The sequence below is a fragment of the Archocentrus centrarchus genome, chromosome 8 (genome assembly GCF_007364275.1).
Source record: "Archocentrus centrarchus isolate MPI-CPG fArcCen1 chromosome 8, fArcCen1, whole genome shotgun sequence".
Lineage (NCBI taxonomy): Eukaryota > Metazoa > Chordata > Actinopteri > Cichliformes > Cichlidae > Archocentrus > Archocentrus centrarchus.
The window spans coordinates 14,185,774-14,205,520 of NC_044353.1; the positions used below are offsets into that span (position 1 = coordinate 14,185,774).

General features: G+C 39.8%; 2 protein-coding genes across 2 annotated transcripts; both read left to right on the forward strand.

Moving 5' to 3' along the window:
• Positions 1–1,083: 1,083 nt before the first annotated feature.
• On the forward strand, positions 1,084–9,558 carry gdpd3a (glycerophosphodiester phosphodiesterase domain containing 3a). The gene is made up of 11 exons (XM_030736006.1): positions 1,084–1,200; positions 1,380–1,604; positions 2,130–2,172; positions 2,473–2,608; positions 4,203–4,248; positions 4,913–5,031; positions 5,456–5,545; positions 5,778–5,911; positions 6,584–6,643; positions 6,909–6,960; positions 9,117–9,558. The coding sequence occupies exons 2-11, from the start codon at positions 1,448–1,450 to the stop codon at positions 9,243–9,245; spliced, it is 966 nt and encodes a 321-aa protein (XP_030591866.1). The 5' UTR covers positions 1,084–1,200; positions 1,380–1,447; the 3' UTR covers positions 9,246–9,558.
• A 1,510-nt stretch (positions 9,559–11,068) lies between these two features.
• ypel3 (yippee-like 3) lies at positions 11,069–15,533 on the forward strand. Its single transcript, XM_030735668.1, has 5 exons — positions 11,069–11,454; positions 12,527–12,645; positions 12,796–12,839; positions 13,424–13,532; positions 14,384–15,533. The coding sequence occupies exons 2-5, from the start codon at positions 12,529–12,531 to the stop codon at positions 14,471–14,473; spliced, it is 360 nt and encodes a 119-aa protein (XP_030591528.1). The 5' UTR covers positions 11,069–11,454; positions 12,527–12,528; the 3' UTR covers positions 14,474–15,533.
• Positions 15,534–19,747: the final 4,214 nt, after the last annotated feature.

Here is a 19,747-nt window from a genome sequence, read left to right on the forward strand (position 1 = left end):
TTATAAAAGTCATGATTAATTGCATTACAGTCAAATTTCTACAATAGAAACACAGGTTAGTTGATGTCACCGATTGTCACACACCTAGGGTTTGTATATTTGTAATTCTTGGTCAGCTTGAGAGTAAGGTGGCCAGCTCATTCTTTGCATTTTTGTGGAGTGCAGATATAACACTGACTCGCCTTTGTGAAAGTTACTTCTGAAGCCAGCTTCATGCCTGAGAGCCTTGGGATCTATTCATTAAAGTTAACCGGCTTTTCCTGCTGCACAGCTTTCCCATCTTCCTTCATCGCATGTCTCAGCATGACTGTTCCCCTCTGATATTCCCATTTCACATCACCACTTGTAAGTTAAATATATAAAGATATACATTTATGTGTGACAAGAGGAAAACAGAAAAGTGGCCCACAGTGGCGCCTGATCTGTCTTCTGTGTGTTTTGCATGTGAAAAGGAGACACCTGTAAATGTGAGAAAATGCTGGAAAGTCAAATTTGCCCTGCAGTGAATGGATTTCTCTGTTCTCGTGGCAGCCAGGCTTGTCGTAACGTTTCACTGCAGGCTCGGCCCATCGCACAATTGTTTGTCACATTCCAGCTTTGGCATTGAAGTTGAACAATATCCTGCTGCTATCCTGCTGACTTTGTACTGTACATAGCAGGTTGTGGTGTGCATGTATGCTTGCCGGTATGTTTTTTTCATATTTCTGGCCTTGTTGGTCGGCATCAAGTTTACATAGTTTATCTGTGCATGCCACATCCCCTTTGTCAAATACAGGCTAAGAAACCTGCTGCAGCGCCTGTGGTGTCTTTGTGTTTCCTAATTATCAGCTTAGTCCAACAACACATTAAATCTGAAAAGGATAATAGATGGCTAATTACCCTCATCTGGCTTGTAATTTATTATATGCTATTTTAGTGTATTCTGTACTGTAAGTACAACAGTGCAACAGAATAAAAGAAATCCTGAACGGTGTTGACAGAGGTGCACAGGTATGACACACATACGCACGCATTCATATTCATTCACACCTTAACAAAAGCACTTTAGACAGAGTCAAACAGTATCAGCACTGGCAGTGGAGAGGCCGGGGAGAGAGAGAGAAATCCCTGTGAGGTTATGAGCTGGTGCTTCATTAACTGACTTTTACAGCTCTGAAGGTTTCAGCTCTGCCTGCTAAGAGTAGGACTTTGCAAGACAAGGTGGGGCATATTTTTTTTCCTGTCATGCTGGTCTGTCTCGTTTTTTTTCAGTCTTCCCACAACTGATTCTTAAGAATCAGTTGTGGGCCAGATTTTGTCACTTTCTCCTTGGAAGGAGAAATTAGACTTATTGTTTTGTCTTGCTGAGCAAGTTGTTTTTTTTTTTTTTCTGATCACAGTTTTTGCTGGTGCTTCTGGTCAACCTGCTCTGTGGGATCTCACAGAGACTCTGTCAGGGATTCGCTGGATGTGCTTGCAGGAAAGGATGATCAGTTTTTTATATTTTATCCTCCCAGTGTTGGGAGGATACACCCTCACCTCAGTTTACCTGCTGAAAAACCCGCACATTCTCCACAAGAGGAAACGCACCACTTTCTACTGCAAACACATCTCACACAGAGGAGGTAAGGGTCTGCCAGTTGGAGGGCTCCGTGATCGAGGTGTGTGACTTAAAGATTGTGTTATGCTGGTATAGCTCACCGTGTTGCCCAAGTGAGCCAACAAGGCTATTGCAGAGGCCACGTACCGCGTGTTTTCCCACCAATCTTTCTTCCAGCTTTCCTGTCTTCTCTCCACTGTCCTAGCTAAATAAAAACTAAAATCCAAAAGTACCAAAAAAGCCTGAAACATGATATGCAAGCAGCTGGGTGTCAGTCAGCATCTACTTTGACTGGAAATGAAACCAAGAACATAGACACAATTACATATTTTTTTGCTTCACTTTCCAACATCTTAAAGGCTCGTTTTCTTTTTCACAGTTGCACACTTTTGTCCTTTGGTTAAAGATTTTAGTATGCAGATTTTTTGTTTTGTTTTGTTTTTAACATGCAGCAAATATCAAATCAAACAGTTAAAAAAAAAGACCTACCACAAGGCTCTGTGTATTCTTTGTATTTTCTGACTGCGCTCATCATCTATTTGATTTTCAGGATCTGGAGAGAGGATAGAGAGCACCATGGAGGCATTCACACAGTGAGTACCACACTTTCCTCTCCAAAGTGATGTGAAAGAAGATTTTTACAGGGTAACAGACTTTTTAAAGCAATAAAAAAAGAAACAAAAGAATATAAAAAATGTGAACATGAACAAGCTGCTTAAAAGTGCCTACTGCTCCATCTCCAGAAAATTGAACAGTGCTGAAAAACAGGTAAAGCGAAACATTTGGCCCTGACACTCAACACTACGCAACACTATGTTGTTTCCCGTTCAGTGTGGAGTCATCGGAAGCTTTACTTGTTTTCGTCTTTTCTCTGTCTCTTCCTCTGTTGTCAGTGCGGTGGAGCAGGGCACAGAGATGTTGGAGATGGACTGTCATTTGACGCACGATGGATATGTGGTGGTATCACATGACGAGAATTTGCTGAGGCAGACTGGCCATGACGTCACCATCTCCTCGCTTAATCTACAGGTACGAAGGCAGATCCTTCTGGTGAGGACAAATGTCACAAGGTTGTGCTGGGACAGGTAGTGGTTTTCCTTCAGGCACACACCTGCTCTGTTTCTGTTTCATGGATGAGGTTTGTTACATATGATGAGAGGACATGATTTTCATCTTGAGCTCAACACAGTGTTTACATTTACATGCCAAATATACACCCACCAGACACTTTATAAATAACACCTTGCTAATACTGTGTTGGGCTCCTTTTCCCTTCAGAACTGCCTTAATTCTTTGTGGCACAGATTCAACAAGGTGCTTGAAACATTATTCAGAGATTTTGGTTCATATTGACATGATAGCATCACACAGTTGCTGCAGATTTGCCGGCTGCGCATCCATGATGAGAATCTCCTCCTCAGAGTCCAGTGAACTCACTGTCAGGTTCAAGAAACCAGTTTGAGATGATTTGATGTTCATGACACGGTGCGTTATCCTGCTGAAAGCAGCCATCAGAAGATGGGTACACTGTGGTTGTAAAGGGATGGACATGGTCAGCAACAGTATTCAGGTAGGCTGTGGTGTTTAAGCAATGCTCAGCTGTTAATAAGGGGCCCAAAGTGTGCCACAAAAATATCCCCCACACCATTACACCACCAGCAGCAGCCTGAACCACTGATAAAAGGCAGGAGTGAGTTTACACCAAATTCTGGCCCTACCATATGAATGTCACAGCAGAAACCGAGACTGGATATTTTCTCATTCTCAGACCGTTCTCTGTAAACCCTAGAGATGATTGTGCAGGGAAATCCCAGTAGATCAGCAGTATCTGAAATACTCAAGACCAGCCTGTCTGGCACCAACAGCCATGCCACATTCAAAGTGAGTTAAAACACCTTTCTTGCCCATTCTGATGTTTGGTTTGAATTTCAGCAGGTCGTCTTGACCACGTGCTTAAATGCACTGAGCTGCTGCCATGCGATCGGCTGATTAGATATGTGCAATTGTGAGCAGCAGAGCAAGTGTACCTAACAAAGTGGCTGGTGAGAGTATAATCCTCTACATTTCAAGTTAGCTGCCTGTTCTTCAGTTTAATTTAAAAATACAATGTTTTAAGCTCACAGAAGGCTACCGGAGCCGTGTATCACTGAGCTGGAATTGTTGACTGAGTGAAGCCTTAAACTGGTCCAGAATCCAGATTTGGTTTTAAAGCAGAGTTAATGCTACTGTGAGATAGTAGGACACTGTAGTTTACATGTTGGGCTTTCCCATCCAGATTTAACATCACACTTCTTTGCTGTGGCAATATTAGTTTCTGAGCTACATAGTGGTAACTTTAATTCTTTTAAATTTACAGTAATCTTCAAAGAGGGTGTGCTGTTTGCATTATTCAGAGTTTTCCTTGGAGACAAAGCTGTGGTTTCTGAGTAAGAGTTTGCTCAAGCATCAGATTACCTTCAAGTGAAAATTTGCATTGGTGTATGTTGCATGCATCAACTCAGCTGGGACAATAATACTGAGAATATCCCAAGGTGTTTATAAATTATTTTAATGGTGATCACTATCATTATCATAGTAATATCACCTTTAATCTCGCTGCTCATCTGCTTTTCAACTCTTTTAGGATTTGCCTTTGTATAAAGAGAGACTGGAGGTGACATTTTATGCAGGTGAGCTCCTCCTATCATTTTCTAATTGTTCATTTTTAATGAAAAAACAAACAAACAAACATTTGATCAAGATCATCTATAATAATAAAAAAATAAAGGTGATAAACCAAACACTATAATTGGGCAAAAATACAGAAAAACAATAAAATAACTACTATTTAAAAGTGACTTTAAAAAGAAAGAAATCTGTTCTGAGTTAAACTGCAGGAAATTTGATGCCACCCAGTTAGCCACCGAAATTATGCACATGTGAGATCTTTTGATTCACTGCAATAGTTGCTGGAGTAAGGAGAAGTACAATTTTGTATCATCTGCATCTGTAACTGATACTGTGTATATGGCCAAGTGACAATATATCAATCAGAAATAGCAGGAGCGCAACAATGGAACCTTGTGGAACACCATGTTGTAACATTGCTAGAGCTACAGAATTATCGGAACACGTGCAGAAGTGAACATAATGAATATAAAAGCAAACCTTAAACAGCCATCCACTTTTTTTGGCCTTTGAATTAAAATACCAAGATCAACAGTGGCGAAAGCAGCAGACAGAAGCCAGATGAGTAAAGCAGTGTGGTGCCCACAGTCAGTTGCTTTAAGCTTGTTTTTTGTTTTTTTTTATGCATGTATTGTGACTTTACTTTTAACTTGTGCTTGTCTTTAGGTCGATACAGCAGTGGCACAGACAGGAATTTTGCTCTGCTGGAGGATGTGTTCAAAAAGTTCCCTGAGACACCTGTCAGCATTGAGATCAAAGAGAACAACCACCAGCTGATAGAGAAAGTATGCTTTAGTACACCCCAGAAACAGAAGAACACACAACTTCTACCAGAGTTTCCCATGAAATATGAAAAAACACACCAAAGTTATGATATATGACACAATGCTGGTTTTCAATTTTGGATTGGGCCGTCTTTTGAAGTGGGTACATTCTTTAAATTCCAGTTAAGGTCGACACATTATGAATGATTCTTTTACTTTAAGGCTAAGGGGCTTCTCCCTGTGGTATTCTAATTATGTTGTCCACTTTATATACAGTGTCGACAGTTTACTGACCAAATCTAACACTGATGAGCGGTACACTGACACAGCAGCCTTTTTGATGTCTGTGTCTACAGTTCCACTAACACTCTTACTCTCACACCTTCACATCATCAATATCCTCAGTGCTTTTATATTTGTTTCCCACTTCACTTTATGTCTGTAGGTGTCTGAACTGGTTAGACGCTACAACAGGGAAGAGATCACTGTGTGGGCTTCCACGAACTCCACGATCATGAAGGAATGTTGCAAAATGGTACATTAACCAGCTGGAGGAGACATGTTACCTGTACAGAATTAACACAGTTTACCCATTATTTCATTTTAATTGCATGATTTGCAGGAAATATGTGAAAGTAAGTTGTATGATGGTATTAAAAGCTTTTCTTCAATTTTCAGTATGGTTTTCAGCATGACTCTAGTCATAAACACTACCTCTGTGCCAGCGTCAGCACCCAGCATGTCCCTGACTTTCTGCTTCCTCACAGAACGGCTCCATGCCATACAGTTTCACCATGAGCCGAGGTATGCTGCTTCTGCTTCTCTACTACACGGGGCTGCTGCCCTTTGTGCCAATAGGAGAGAGTTTACTGCAGTTCTACCTGCCACGTATCATGAACAGGTACGACTGCAGGAGTGTGTTCAGTGCCTGCTGAGTAAACTGTGTCTGTGCATCCAAATTCAACTTGTTGCAAATGAAGGTATTTTTTTGTTTAAAGAAGCACGACTCTGCTCAGACTATGATACTGAATGCATATCTATGTTCACTGTTTGTAACAAACCACATTAACATTACTTGGGTGTTTTCCTGGCTCAAAATGAGCATTTGAGGGATGAATGTGCATACCAGTTTGAGTACAGTAAAGGCAATGGGTCTGTTATCCTATCTGAAAAACCAGCAATGTTCCTGGTGTTTTCTGACCATTTGATTTATAAAAACATTAATGATGCTTAAGTAAACAAACTGGCAATACTGATAAAAAAGTTGTACAGCAAAAAATACCTTTATAAGTTTCAGAGAGAGGCATGTGGGTTTGCAGTTGTGGATGTTTATGCTTTTATTCTCACTCCTTATTTAGGTGCTGTTGATTTTACTTTGGAGATGGCAGGAACTCTTTTGACAGCACCAAATTTTTGTCTATGCAATGAAAATCTGATCAAGTGGCTGCAGATTTTCTTCTGTTTCCACTTGGTTTTCATCCTCTTAGATAGATTCTCTTCAACCCAGTGTTTTTTGTTTTTTTTAAGTGTTACAGTCTTATTGCTTCTTTCCCTGTCTCTCTGTGTGTTGAAGAACATACATTCCAGACGAGGACATCTTGAGGAAGAGGCTGCTTGTGGCTTTGTTAGAAAAGTAAGTGAAGTATTAAAAAGGACCACGGCAGTTCCTCTTACATCTTGCTTATTTTGGTTTTGAAATCTCAAGTATGGCATGCCAAAAATTGGCAAAACATTCTGTTCAGACTACATGGAAAATCTGTTTTACCCTGTTAAAGTCAAAAGAGAAAGTAAGCTCAAATCTGGCACCTTAAGCACAATAAGGACTTGATTTTGTCTTTTTTAGTGCTGCTTCTGTTTTGTTTTTTTATTGTTTTTTTAATGCTGTCATTGCATTGCAGAGTAACTATGAGGAAGAGTCTTTTTAAACACCTCTCTGCCCGTGGAATTCAGGTATGAAACCATTATTAGTCTTTGCAGTTCAATACCAAAAAGAAGAGTTAAAAAATGCATAGAAAGCAAGAACTCTGAAATATAAAAACATCAGATAGAAAAACTAAATACACAGAGAAAAATATGAAAAACAGCACAAACAGTGGTTTGCTTTATCAAAGGCTCTTTGTCTTATCAGTTTTATGTTTGCTGATTCTAATTTCTGCCCGCTGGGTTTGTATTTGTGTATGCTTACTGAGCACAAGATAGAAACAGAGACCTGCTTACCATGTCCACAAACTCCACCGGGCCACTTTTACTTCACTTTTACTTTATTCTTTGGTCCCATGTGAAACATAGATTAGTGGAAAGAAAACTCTTACACGACATTTGCTGTTAAAGTCACTAGATTTTATTTTTGTCTTGCTAGTCACCATGTGGTCGACCGCATTGTCATGTCATTCAAACAGCAAACATTATGATCTAACACAGAAAGCACTTCAGCATGACAAACAGTTGAGCTCACACAACAACTGATTGTCCTGAATGCATCACTTCTATACTGATGTGATGAGATCAACCACAATGTCAGGCCATGACGCCACTGAATAGCTGGTGAAAGTAAGACTCTTGAAGCTACATGATATTTATGTGCTGGCCTTTCTGCATTTGAACACTTAATAATACTGAGCTAACAACTAGAAAAAGTTCCTTTCTCCATCATCTGCATATTGTTTTGGGGGTTTTGGTTTTGTTTTTGCTCCACACTGCAGGAAAAAGCAGCCAATCAGGATTAGATCAGGTACAGCTTGCTACTAAATGGCTGGACCCACTTTTGCCTTCAGAACTGCCTTAATTCTTCATGGCACAGATTCAGCAAGGTGCTGGAAATATTCCCCAGAGATTTTGGTCCATATTGACATGAAAGCATCACACAGCTGCTACAGATTTTTCAGCTGCACATCCATGATGAGAATCTCTCATTCCACCACATCCCTAAGGTGCTCTAGTAAATTGAAATCTGGTGACTGTGGAGACCATCTGAGTACAGTAAACTCATTGCCAGGTTCAAGAAACCAGTTTGAGATGACTTGAGCATTGGGACATGGTGTGTTATGATGCTGAAAGCAACCATCAGACACAGCTCATACACTGTGGTCATAAAGGGATGGACGTGGTCAGGAGCAATATTCAGGTAGGCTGTGATGATGTTCAACTGGTACTAAGGGCCCCAAAGTGTGCCAAGAAAATATTCCAACATCATTACACCACCAGCAGCATGAACCATTGATTCATGGCAGGATGGATCCATATTTCATGTTGTTTATAATCTTCTGCTGTCCAATTTTGGTGAGCCCCTGTGAACTGTAGCCTCTATTTCCTGTTCTTAGCTGACAGAAGTGGCACCCACTGTGGTCTTCTGCTGCTGTAGCCTATCTTTGTCTGATGTGTCGCACGTTTAGAGATGCTCTTCTGCATACCTTGGTTGAAACGAGTGATTGTTTGAGTTACCTTTGCCTTCTTATCAGGTCGAAGCAGTTTGGTCATTCTCTGACCTTTCAATAAATTTTCTCTCAGAGAACTGCCGCTCCCTGGACATTTTCTCTTTTTCAAACCATTCTCTGTAAACCCTAGAGATGGTTGCGTGGGAAAATCCCAGCAGATCAGCAGTTTCTGAAAAACTCTGATTAGCACCAACAACCATGCCACATTCAAAGTCACCTTTCTTCCCCATTTTGATGCTCAGTTTGAACTTCGTCTTGACCATGTCTATACTTAAATGCACGGAGTTGCTGCCATGCCATTAGATATTCGTGTTAAAGAGAAGTTGAACAGATGTAACTAACAAAGTGTCCAGTGAGTCCAGGTGCCCACATATCAACAGTCTTGATGGGCTGGAAACATTTGAAACAGGTGCTTTACAACTGTAAGATAGTGAGATAAAATCCATCTTACACTTAGTATACGTATTATTTTAATCAAGACAAACGTGACACTTTTGCTGCCATTGCATTGATTATTGCAACATATCAACATCATGACGTCATCCTGTAATAGTTATTTGTCAACACTGTACCCCGAACAACTGCTCCATGGTGCTTCAGGTTTTCAGTTGACATGAGAAGAAAAAGAATAAAATACCCGCTTTTAACTGAAAATAACTGTTGCAATTGCAGGTGCATTTATTTGTTTGCAACACAGATGAAGACATAAAGGCAGCACTTGAAGTGGGAGCCACTGGGGTGATGAGTGACTATCCAGCTCTTCTGTCCAACTACCTCTGCAGAAACAGAAGCCAGGACTGAACCCAAACACACCATCACGTGACAGCAACAATGGGACTGACAAAAACAACTAGAACTGAAGAATATTTGGTCCACATCATAATCACCATGCAGTGGGAACAAATCTATAATTAATCTCTTCAGTATTGACCTCTAATCAGTGCTGGCAGAATGACTTGTTTGTTGTGGGATCATTTCTACAGCCTCCGCCCACAAGCAGACCCGGTCATTGATTTTTGTCTGCAGCAAATCTAAGGAGTGAATATTTAACCAGCTGATTAAATGTGACTTTGTTTTGAATGTCTCTGATGTTATTTTCTGCTATTTTCATGATAGGACTTAAGAAATAAATAACTCCAAATAAATCACTTTAATTTTTCCTTCTATCTTGTTTTGAGCCCTTAGAAAATTGCAAGGTAATTACAACAAGGAAAGCGTCCGTTTACTGGTAGTACAAATATAAGCATACGTGTATACAGTCTTTTAATATCTAGGCTGTATGGTGCTTATCTCTTAAATCAATTTATTTTACCTAAAGAGGCTGAGAATGCAAATGTGCAGCAAACCTCACCTGTATCCTTGTGTTCCCAGGCAGCCACGGTCAAAGTCCGTCCACCCTGCCGTGATAATTATCAACCAGTCTGCTGGTGAAACAAAGAGTGCATTTTTCTGACTAGGTTAGCTGGGCCTGGCAGTATTACGAGTTAATGGGATATAAGTGGACTCAAAAATTAATTACAGCAGGCAGCAAGAACAAAGTGGCAATAAAATGGGAAGATGCCAATAGTAATATTTCTAGGATTATTGACAGTTTGTGGATTTTTATTCCCATAAATCACACACTGTGAGTAAATATCTTAAAACTGAGTGCCTGTTGGAGGAAAACAACTGAAAAAAGGGGTCTTTTCAATAAGATTTGTCACAATTTCCTGATTGTTTATAGACCAAATGATTAAATTCTCCACATCTTGAGAAAATGTCCCATATTTTGACTTGCTCTGCAGGGCATGCGCTTTCTGGCTTTTACCCAATGTACATGAAAGGAAGGTTGTCTATTAAAGTAAGAAGAAGCCTACTCACCAGGGAAAGTTATAAGTCACCAAAAAAGTCCACCCCTGCAGATTTTCCTGAATATGATGGAAACTACTTGGAAGAAAATGAACCGGCACAGAATGTGTGTCATAATAAGATAAAAATTCATAAAATTGCCTTAAATATGCCTTAAAAAAGAAAAGACAGAAGAAATGACAGTGAAATAAAATGACAGTGAAATAAAAAAGAATACATGCATAAAGACTATCACATGACCATAATAACAAACTTCAACTTCCTCTTATCCTTATTGTATTTACATAGCAAGAAAGCTGTAAATATATAAATGTCAAGTTTATAGCTTATAGCTGGGATCTGCTCACCATAGGTCTGGCCCTTCAAACAACATTTAATATTATATTTTGTTGTAAGGAAACTACAATTATAGCCAAACCATTTAATAACAAAATCCAGATCCATATGAGGTATTGTTAAGGGGTTGTTGCACTCTCTTAGGGTGGATCTCCTGATTAGGTGTCATAAAAATACACACTGAAAAAAGTAAACATACAGATTTGAGTGAGACATGAGAGCCTCCCCCTCCTTATATATTCCCTATATTCCAAGAATTCCTGGAAATCTGTTTATTTATTTATTTTTTAATCCCAAACCCACAACCAGGAAATGATAACACACTTTCAGCATTTATGAAACGGTACCAGTAGCAATCAAACTGATAGCCATAAAAGGCCCCGGTGAGGTGGAATCTGATTGGTTGACCCACATTTTTACGTCACTCAGAGGCTCTGATTGGTCGGCAGGGATTTGTTTTGCACTATCCAGACTTCCTCCTCTGCGTGTTTTCATAAACAAACCGCATTTTTCCTTTCGTCGAGGTCGCCGCTTTCGCTCTCTGTCAGCCTGCCAGTATTGTCGGCGTCCAGCTCCACTTTAAAAGAAGGTCGTTTCGGAACTTTGAGCGCTGGTTCGGATTCAAACGGGGGCAAAAAGCGAGAAAGACGCGGGTAAACGAGCTCCGCTGTCTGTCCGTTTGTTGTTGTTTTGTTTTTTTGGTCCTAGCCGCCAGCGCGTGGTCGTCTGTTTCTCACCAAACTGACCATTTTTACCGGCGTTTCATCTGGTGGTTTGCAGCCGTCAGCCACATCGGTCCGCTGTGAAGAGCTTCGGTGTTTTTTAGGTGAGTGGACGGACGCCGAGAAATGTCCTGCAATGCGCATCTGCTGCTGCCGTGTTGATAGTGCGGAGCTAGCGGGAAAGCTAACGCACAAAGCTAGGTCAGAGCTAGTGGCCGGTGTCAGTCCGTTTAGGGGCTCATATGGCGACTAGCACACGGTCACCAGTTCACAAAAGGTGCCGCAAGTCTAGTCAGTCTTTGAATTTGGTTGAACTGCTGCATTTATCGAAGTAAGGGTCATCTGTACTGTTAGGAACCAGGAAGCAAGCTGTCGGGTTAACTAACCTCTTATGTTTGACTAGTCGCAGCTAACAATGCATGCATACATACATACTTTGTAAATTCACTCTCTGACGGTCTGAACAGTGGAAAGATGGATAATTAATGCACACAAAGAGTGCACCTCAGATAGCGCCATTAGGTATGAAAAACCATAAATCCTAATAAAAATGGATAACTGTTAGGTATAAGCTCTAAATTGAAATGCTACTTAAGAGGTTTGGGGGTGTTAGTTGCACCTTTGTAATGCTTGCTTAAATTTTCATGTAATAGAAGGACTTTGGTCATAGATTATTCTGGGCCACATCTGATCAGGGTTTCAACTAATTTGCTCTAGCTCCAGCCTCTGGTGTCAAAGTTTGGTCTTTACTTATTAGTTATTTTTCTTTCATTCAGAGTGGATAACCTAATTGCAATTTGAAAGTGCTTGGTCTTCGATTTGGGGAGGGGTGATTTATCAGGGGCTGGTTTAAGAGATTACAGTACAAACATAGCACTTTGTGAAGGCAGTTCAAAGTAATGTAGACATACTCAAGTCTCAATACACATGTGAGCACGTGATAACGTGTTTTTGCATACCTACTTTTGGTTTTATTTAACTTTAATTGGTGTCACATTGTGTCAGGATAAAGCTTTATAGCTTTGTGATTGGGCTAAGGCTAAAAATTAAAAAGGAAAGCAACTTGCCTTCCACAGGCCTTCTTTGTGTTGATGGTTAACCAGATGGAAGCCCTGCATGCCACATGCAGACAATAAAATAAAACCTGTGTCTTCCTGTGTTTTTGGTCCTACTCAGACATGGTGAAGCTGACAAAAGCTAAGACGTTCCAGGCTTATCTGGACTCCTGCCACCGTCGTTACAGCTGTGTGCACTGTCGTGCTCATCTGGCCAATCATGACGATCTCATCTCCAAGGTCTGTATTCCACCAGGCTTTGTTGTTCATGCTGCTTCTGGAAAGGAGAAACTGTAAAGTATATAATCTAAGATGTATCACAGAGTTGCATTTGCAGTCTTCCGCTGACTTACTTTTTTTTTTTTTTTTTTTTCCCACCTTGTCTCCTAGTCTTTCCAAGGCAGCCAGGGCCGAGCCTACCTCTTCAACTCTGTGTAAGTATTCAAAAGCAGCTTATCTCATTTTATGTCTGCAGTCTCATTTCTCATATCCATAACCTTTGTGTAGATAGGAGAAGGGGGAACTTTTATTTTTATAACAACTTTAAAAACCACTTTGTGTAAAAATAAATAAATAAATAAATCTTAGTAGTTGTTCATGCAAATAAGTTTATGAATAGTTTGTTTCTCTGTGAAAACACATTCCTAGTATCACACATGTTTACTCAAAGCACACTGTCAACAGACAATTTGCTCTAGATTGGACCTTGTAGTTGGGTGAGCTCACTTTCCTCCTGGGTTAGTGGGTCAGTAATACACTCTTGTTAGCCCATTAAACATTAACTGTAGCTCCTAATTTAATATCAACTCCACTCTGTTTAAACCTTGACATGTTCAGGGGAAGTTCTGATTTAAATAGTAAGGTGACCCAATCTCCCACTCCAATCACTGTTTCATGAACTTTTTCTCCTAAAGGAATTTATGGTAGCTCTGCAGGAGCGGCTCTCAGTGTGATTACAGCAGTGCAAAGATGAGAGGAGAGCAGTTTAATCACAGTGCGTCTGTGCTTTTGTCTTCAGGGTCAACATCGGCTGCGGTCCAGCTGAGGAGAGACTGCTGCTGACAGGACTTCACGCAGTGGCCGACATTTACTGCGAAAACTGTCACACCACACTGGGCTGGAAATATGTACGTATGTCCTGCAGCAAATGCAGTGCTGAACTATTAATCATTAAATTGCGTCAGTGTATTTGTTTTGTTTTTTCATTCACTGAGATGGAAAGCAGTGATAACGTCCACATGCTCCAGTACAGCTCTGTAAAGCTCTGCTACAAATACACACTGTATGATGCTGTTGTGATCATTTTTCTGGAGTTATTTTAGACAGTATTTTTTTTTAGAGTAAGGGAAGCACATATTTCCAAATATTTTTTTTCCTGCTTTTAAAATGCTGCAATGTTTGGGTGGAAAAAATACAAACTTATTGTATTATAGTTGAAATAAATGAAAATATTGAGTAGATTAACACATTCAGTGTCTATATTTCTTTTAAGTAGAAAGGCAAAAAAGTTCATTAGATTCTACACGAGAGTCCAAAAAGTATAAAAGGGCTTCACACCCAAATCACTTGGAATATTTCCATAAGATGTAGACTGAGAAACTGGCTGTGCACAAAAACAGCCAAGCAATGATGCAATCAACAACTGGACTTTCCAGTAGTTCCTGTGTTTATCTTAACTGCACTGTCTGCATTATCTGTCAGTACTGTCTGAAAAATGTAGTTTATTGAACAGTTTCTGATGCATAAACTGCAAATAAACATCACGCCAAATCCTCGTCCAGCAAACTTTTCAGCTGTGAGGGGAACCCTTCCCCCTCGACTCAGCACAGCCACACACACCTAAGTCTGCTGTCTGGCCAGTCAGCCAGTGAAATTTGCCCTTTTAGTGATGCTGGCTGAAAAGAACATTCAAACTTTTTTTTGGATAATACCTTTTTACTTTTTAGCCTAACATCTCCCATTCACCTTCCTCCTGTAGGAACAAGCCTTTGAACTGAGTCAGAAGTACAAGGAGGGGAAGTACATCATTGAGCTGTCCCACATGATAAAGGACAACGGTTGGGACTGAGGGGAAAATCTTCATCTTTCGTCATGACTTTTTCACAAGTTGCGAAATGGTTCCAGTGTAGCTTCTTCATCCCACGTTTGAGCCATCGCTGTGCCACACTTTCACTTCATACAGCTTTGCCAAGAATAGCATGTGATGCCTTATCTTTATCTGTTCTTCGTGTTTTTTCAGCAACCACAACAACACATTTGCTGATAATGCTGTCCTAAGTGCTAGCCGTGCAGGGACATGGACTGAATGAGTGCAGGGTTTGTGTGTGAAAACTTGGGAGATGTAGTCACAGGCACCAGGGAGTGTCACATTTTAAGCATGTGTGTTAATGATCAAACCAGTAAGCAGCCTCGCCCTGTGGTGGGCAGGCCAGTGCAAGTCAGATAATTTGATCTTCTTATACACTGTATGCAGGTATTTGGGTTTTCTCTTGACTTTATGGTTCATATTTACATGTAAATGACCCAAACTGAGTGAATTATTTAGGCTTGTTTAACCCAGAGAGCCTTTTTTTTTTTTTTTTTTCCTTTTTTTTGAGTGATACAAGGGTATGGGAATGCCTAGAGGAGCAGAATGGGCTTTTTTTTTAATGAGTTAAATTTATGTTTTTAAGATCAGTAACACTTGTTCATATTTTGCCAAAAAGCCCACAAAAGTCTTGTAATTCATAATCTGGAGTGAGTCTTCTGCTTGCAGGTATACTTTTAAGAGTGTGTGTGTGTGTTTGGGTGAGAGTGTGTATGAGTGCAGTGTTTGCTCATATGTCTTAAGCTGGACAGTGTTGAGAAGCATTAATCTGGAGTTGATTCACATTTAGATTTTTCCACTGCACATTTGGGATATCTACACTCTTAATGCGGATCCTTCATATGTTTGTGTATGACCTAACACTAAGCTGACCTTAGATTTACTAGATTGTGCTAGAGCAAAGTGTGATTCGGGTAATGTAGCATATTTATGGTGATTTCTTCCCCCACAATGTCTGCTTCTCTCATTAAAGTGTTTTTTTTTTGTTTTTGTTTTGTTTTTTTAACCTGATATTTCATTAAAATTCAGTGTGCCAGTAACATTTTTTATTATGTACTGTGGTTTATCTAATCTTCTGATTTCCTCAGCAAGCAAATTTTTTTCTTTGTAGTCAAAAACAGATAAAACAGGTTGAGAAAGATTGTGTTCAAAGAGCAGAGACAACACAAACGTGTGGGGGCCACATTCACAAATCAGCCAGAACTAGTTTTGATCAGTTTTGGGTGGAAACTAAAAGTACTCACTGTGATGTATGCTGTAGGTCAGGGGTATTCAACTGGTGGCCCAAGGACCAGAACCGGCCCATCAGTCATTTTGGACCGTCCCACTGCCCATTTACCTCTATTATTAAAGAAAAATTTTAACAAGCTGTGACTAAACTGTAAGCACGGCATGTAGTGCACACTCCTTACATGTGGTGGCGGTAACGCACCATAGATTAGCAACCGCCATTAAACTCAAGAAGAAGAAGAACGGCACTTTACAACATTTTATGACATGCAGCACTGCCGTTTACACCGTTGGCGGGAGGCCAGACCGCAGTTTCTGATGCAAACATGTCGCATTCAAGAGAGAGGAGACGCGAGGTGGACTGCGAAAATAGAAAATTTAACAACTGGACCGATAAGTATGCACAAGAGTAAGAGTCCCGAGGAATGTGTGGCCCACTGGCAAATAACCTCATGACAATTTTGCCCATAGAAAAATGTAGTTGAATACCCCTGCTGTAGGTCATACATCTGATTGCATCAGTGTTATCTTAAATGAAAACTCAGAAGCATACACTATATTGCCAAAAGTTTTCCCTCAGTGTAATTAAACTCAGGTATATAAAACCAAGCACCTAGGCATGCAGACTGCTTCAACAAGCATTTGTGAAAGAATAGAGCGCAGTGAATTCCAGCATGGTACCATGATACGATGCTACCTGTGCAACAAGTCCATTTGGAAAATTTCCTTGTTACTAAATACCAGCTGTTAGTGCTTTTATAACAAAGTGGAAGCGATTGGGAACAACAGTAACTGCCACAAAGTGGGGTCAGCAGATGCTGAGGCCCATAGTGAGCAGAGGTCACCAACTCTCTGCAGAGACAATCACTACAGACGTCCAAACTTCATGCAGCCTAGGCCTATTGCAGCATAACTAAGGGATGGTTCAGGGTCACCTGATCCAGCCCGAACTATAAGCTTTAACAAAATGGAAAGTTTTAAGCCCAATCTTAGGGAGTCAGTGAAGAGAAGCCAATATGGTAGAAATCTGCTCTCTCTTTCTAGTCCCTGTCAGTACTCTAGCTGCAGCATTTTGGATCAGCTGAAGGCTTTTCAGGGAGCTTTTAGGACATCCTGATAGTTTCTGTACTGTGATGAATTTTGAATCCTGACTGAAACTCTTCAAATAAACCATTCCTCTAGATGATCAGTTAGCTGTTTTACAGATACTTCAGTTCTACAATTTTATAAAAGCATCAAAACCGTGGTGATAGTAAAGTGAAAATGCATCTTTAAAGTAACAAAGTAACAAACATCATAAATATCCCACTAGAGTTGTCACATGTGGTTAAACAGTTTAAATAGATATTATAAATATTAGTGATGGCTACTTAATAAGCTGTGTTGCCTTTATTGTAAGGCTCAAGTTTTTTAGTCTTTTGATAGTAAAAGTTGGTATAGACTTAAAAAAGTTTGCAGTATTCTGACCGAAATAGTAAAACCAAAAGTGCTCATTTAATTGCACAATATGAGAAGGTTATTCAGGATGACTTCTGGTGATGAGATGTTTAGTGAATTCATACACCTGAAGTGAAACCCTCTATAACTTTCAGACTAACAGAATGACTTTAGCTTCCTTTTGAGTCAGTATCTGCTGGTGTTTATGGCGTAACAGCACTGAAAAAGGAGCTGCAATTTTTAAGAAAAATTTTTGTTTTTCTTAACGCATGTTAGCATGTTATGTTTAGACACCAGTGGTGTGCACAGACTTTATCACTTTTGATTCTGACCCCTCTCATCATCATAAAATCCGATCAGTCCCAGAATCAGTCTCAGATTCTTTCTACAGCATGACGAGGAGCTCAAAATACAGATAGAGGCCTAAAGAACTGTGTTCAGCTGTGAGAAGAACAAGTAGCTTCGTCCTGCAACAGATGGCTTGGCCTCCACAGAGCCCTGATCTCTGGGATTATATGAAGACACAGAAGACGCTGAGACAGAATAAATCCAAACTGTGGCGAGTTCACAGAGATGTTGGGAACAACCTGTGCTTGCCTTGTAAAACTAAAAATGTACCTACAGGAGAACCAATGACAGTAAATATCAACTGGATTTATTTACTGCACTCTCTGTGAGGGGATTTCATAAAGAAACACAATGATGAGAAATACCCTGAAAAGAAGGTATTTTTGTGCATTCAACTTGCAACTTTTCAGGTGTATTATAGCTTTGCAATAAATCAATTTGCGGCAGCAGGAATTCTTTGTTATTACATCTGTGTCTGATGGAGCCACAACATGAAAAAAACAACTTAGCTCAGTAAAATTATTACAACATCACTCAGAAGGGTTAAAAAAAAAAAGGCCCACAAAAAAGGAGCTTAAATAAATAAATATAAAAGTAAAGAAGGATGTTACACCATACACTATGCTGAGAAGTCAAATTTCCCCGAAGAGAATAAAAATGTAAAGAAGTGGTGATCGTGAAACAGGCATGAAACAGGTCACATGAATGAGCTCATACAACTAATCCTTTGCTGGAGAGGCTGCTGACAGTCATGTGTATTCAGTGCATTTTCAGCTGCTCTGCTTTCACCTTTTTATTCCTGAAAGTCTTTTGATTCATGTGAGAAAACTGAACAAGATCAAGGATCTCCTGAATTCTTAATTCTTATATATTATAAACAAAGTTGTAAATTGGGGGTAGGCTTACATATAAATCCACACACCTAACTTGAAATAATGTAGAAAATAAAAATTCATCCTTTGGGAGAATTAAAAGGAAAGCTAAATCTCTCTCACAAACCCTGTGCTGGAGCTGGAAGGTGCTGGATTAGCGTTACAACTTTACAATATGTGTACATTTTTTTGGCAAAATAACTTACAAAAGTCATCTAAATTTGGACATTTTAGCTGGTGCTGAGTGCTGCTTGAGTCACACAATACATGTTTTGTAGATGAGAATGAAATCAAAATTGAAACTATGGGTTAATATGTGATGAACACACCATTTAAACTGATGAATGTTTTTTATGAAAGATTTTGACCCAAAAGTGTCAGAGGAAAGATTAGATTTTAAGACAGTTCAGCGGGACGTGGTTTTCATGGGAATGTAAAATGGGCTTCAAATATGTGAACATTTACTTGTGATCCACACAGATTTATCACTGACCCTTACTGATATTGGTAGGATACAGCTGTAAAAAATAAATAAATAAAATAAATCAACAAAACCAGCTCCTTTGTTTTTTAAAGTTTATCATTCATCCAGGTAAATTAATTACAGTAAACAAAGATTTAATCAGGATCTGATTAAAGTTAAAGATTATTAAAATCAAAATTTGATTTGAGCTACATTTTGAAGTGGAATATCCCTTTAGCTGACATCAGAAACACCCATTTCCATTTGGGTGTCACCTTGAAAAAGCGACTCCTGGATGCATCTTTAGGCTTTGCTAAGTCTAGTCATTCGTTATTTGATTGTCTCCTAAAGGGAGTTTACTCTTGTTTTAAGTCAAAATTTCCTCGAGAGGTATTCCACGCTCAAAACAGCACACAACAGACATACCCTCCAGGCTCCTGTGCTGGAGGATGGATGGATGGATGCTTAATATGGACGTAGTGTTGCTGTGTTTTCTCACCGTGTCTACATTAAGCTGTTTATTTGCTGTTGCGGTTTTTTAACTATAGGGAACAGACGCTGTTTATGTTTTAGTTTGCTGTCTATTCTAAACCTAATTATTAATACGCCAGCGTACAGTGACGGCTAGCGTTTCAACCGCAGTCAGCGGACTTGCAGCAGCAGCAGCAGCAGAACATACCATAATTCACGGACGGGACAAAATACTCATATCACACATCTTAATTTAAAAAAGCCGCTGACATACAATCAGTGTAAAGCTTACTTTAAAATTGCGTTAATTCAGACACGACCTTTTATGAGGTAATTAACAGCACCATTGGTTATTTTACGCCTGTCTGTATCGAGCATCCCCCCCGGAACTACCCACATGGAACCTTCCTGGATGGTAGGTCACGTGGTTTTTTC

Coding starts and splice junctions, on each gene's coding strand:
- ypel3 (XM_030735668.1), top strand. CDS start 12,529: ATGGTGAAGCTGACAAAAGCTAAGACGTTCCAGGCTTATCTGGACTCC. Junction 12,646..12,795: donor ATGACGATCTCATCTCCAAG/GTCTGTATTCCA, acceptor CTTGTCTCCTAG/TCTTTCCAAGGCAGCCAGGG. Junction 12,840..13,423: donor GCCTACCTCTTCAACTCTGT/GTAAGTATTCAA, acceptor TTTTGTCTTCAG/GGTCAACATCGGCTGCGGTC.
- gdpd3a (XM_030736006.1), top strand. CDS start 1,448: ATGTGCTTGCAGGAAAGGATGATCAGTTTTTTATATTTTATCCTCCCA. Junction 5,546..5,777: donor TGAAGGAATGTTGCAAAATG/GTACATTAACCA, acceptor GCTTCCTCACAG/AACGGCTCCATGCCATACAG. Junction 6,644..6,908: donor CTTGTGGCTTTGTTAGAAAA/GTAAGTGAAGTA, acceptor ATTGCATTGCAG/AGTAACTATGAGGAAGAGTC.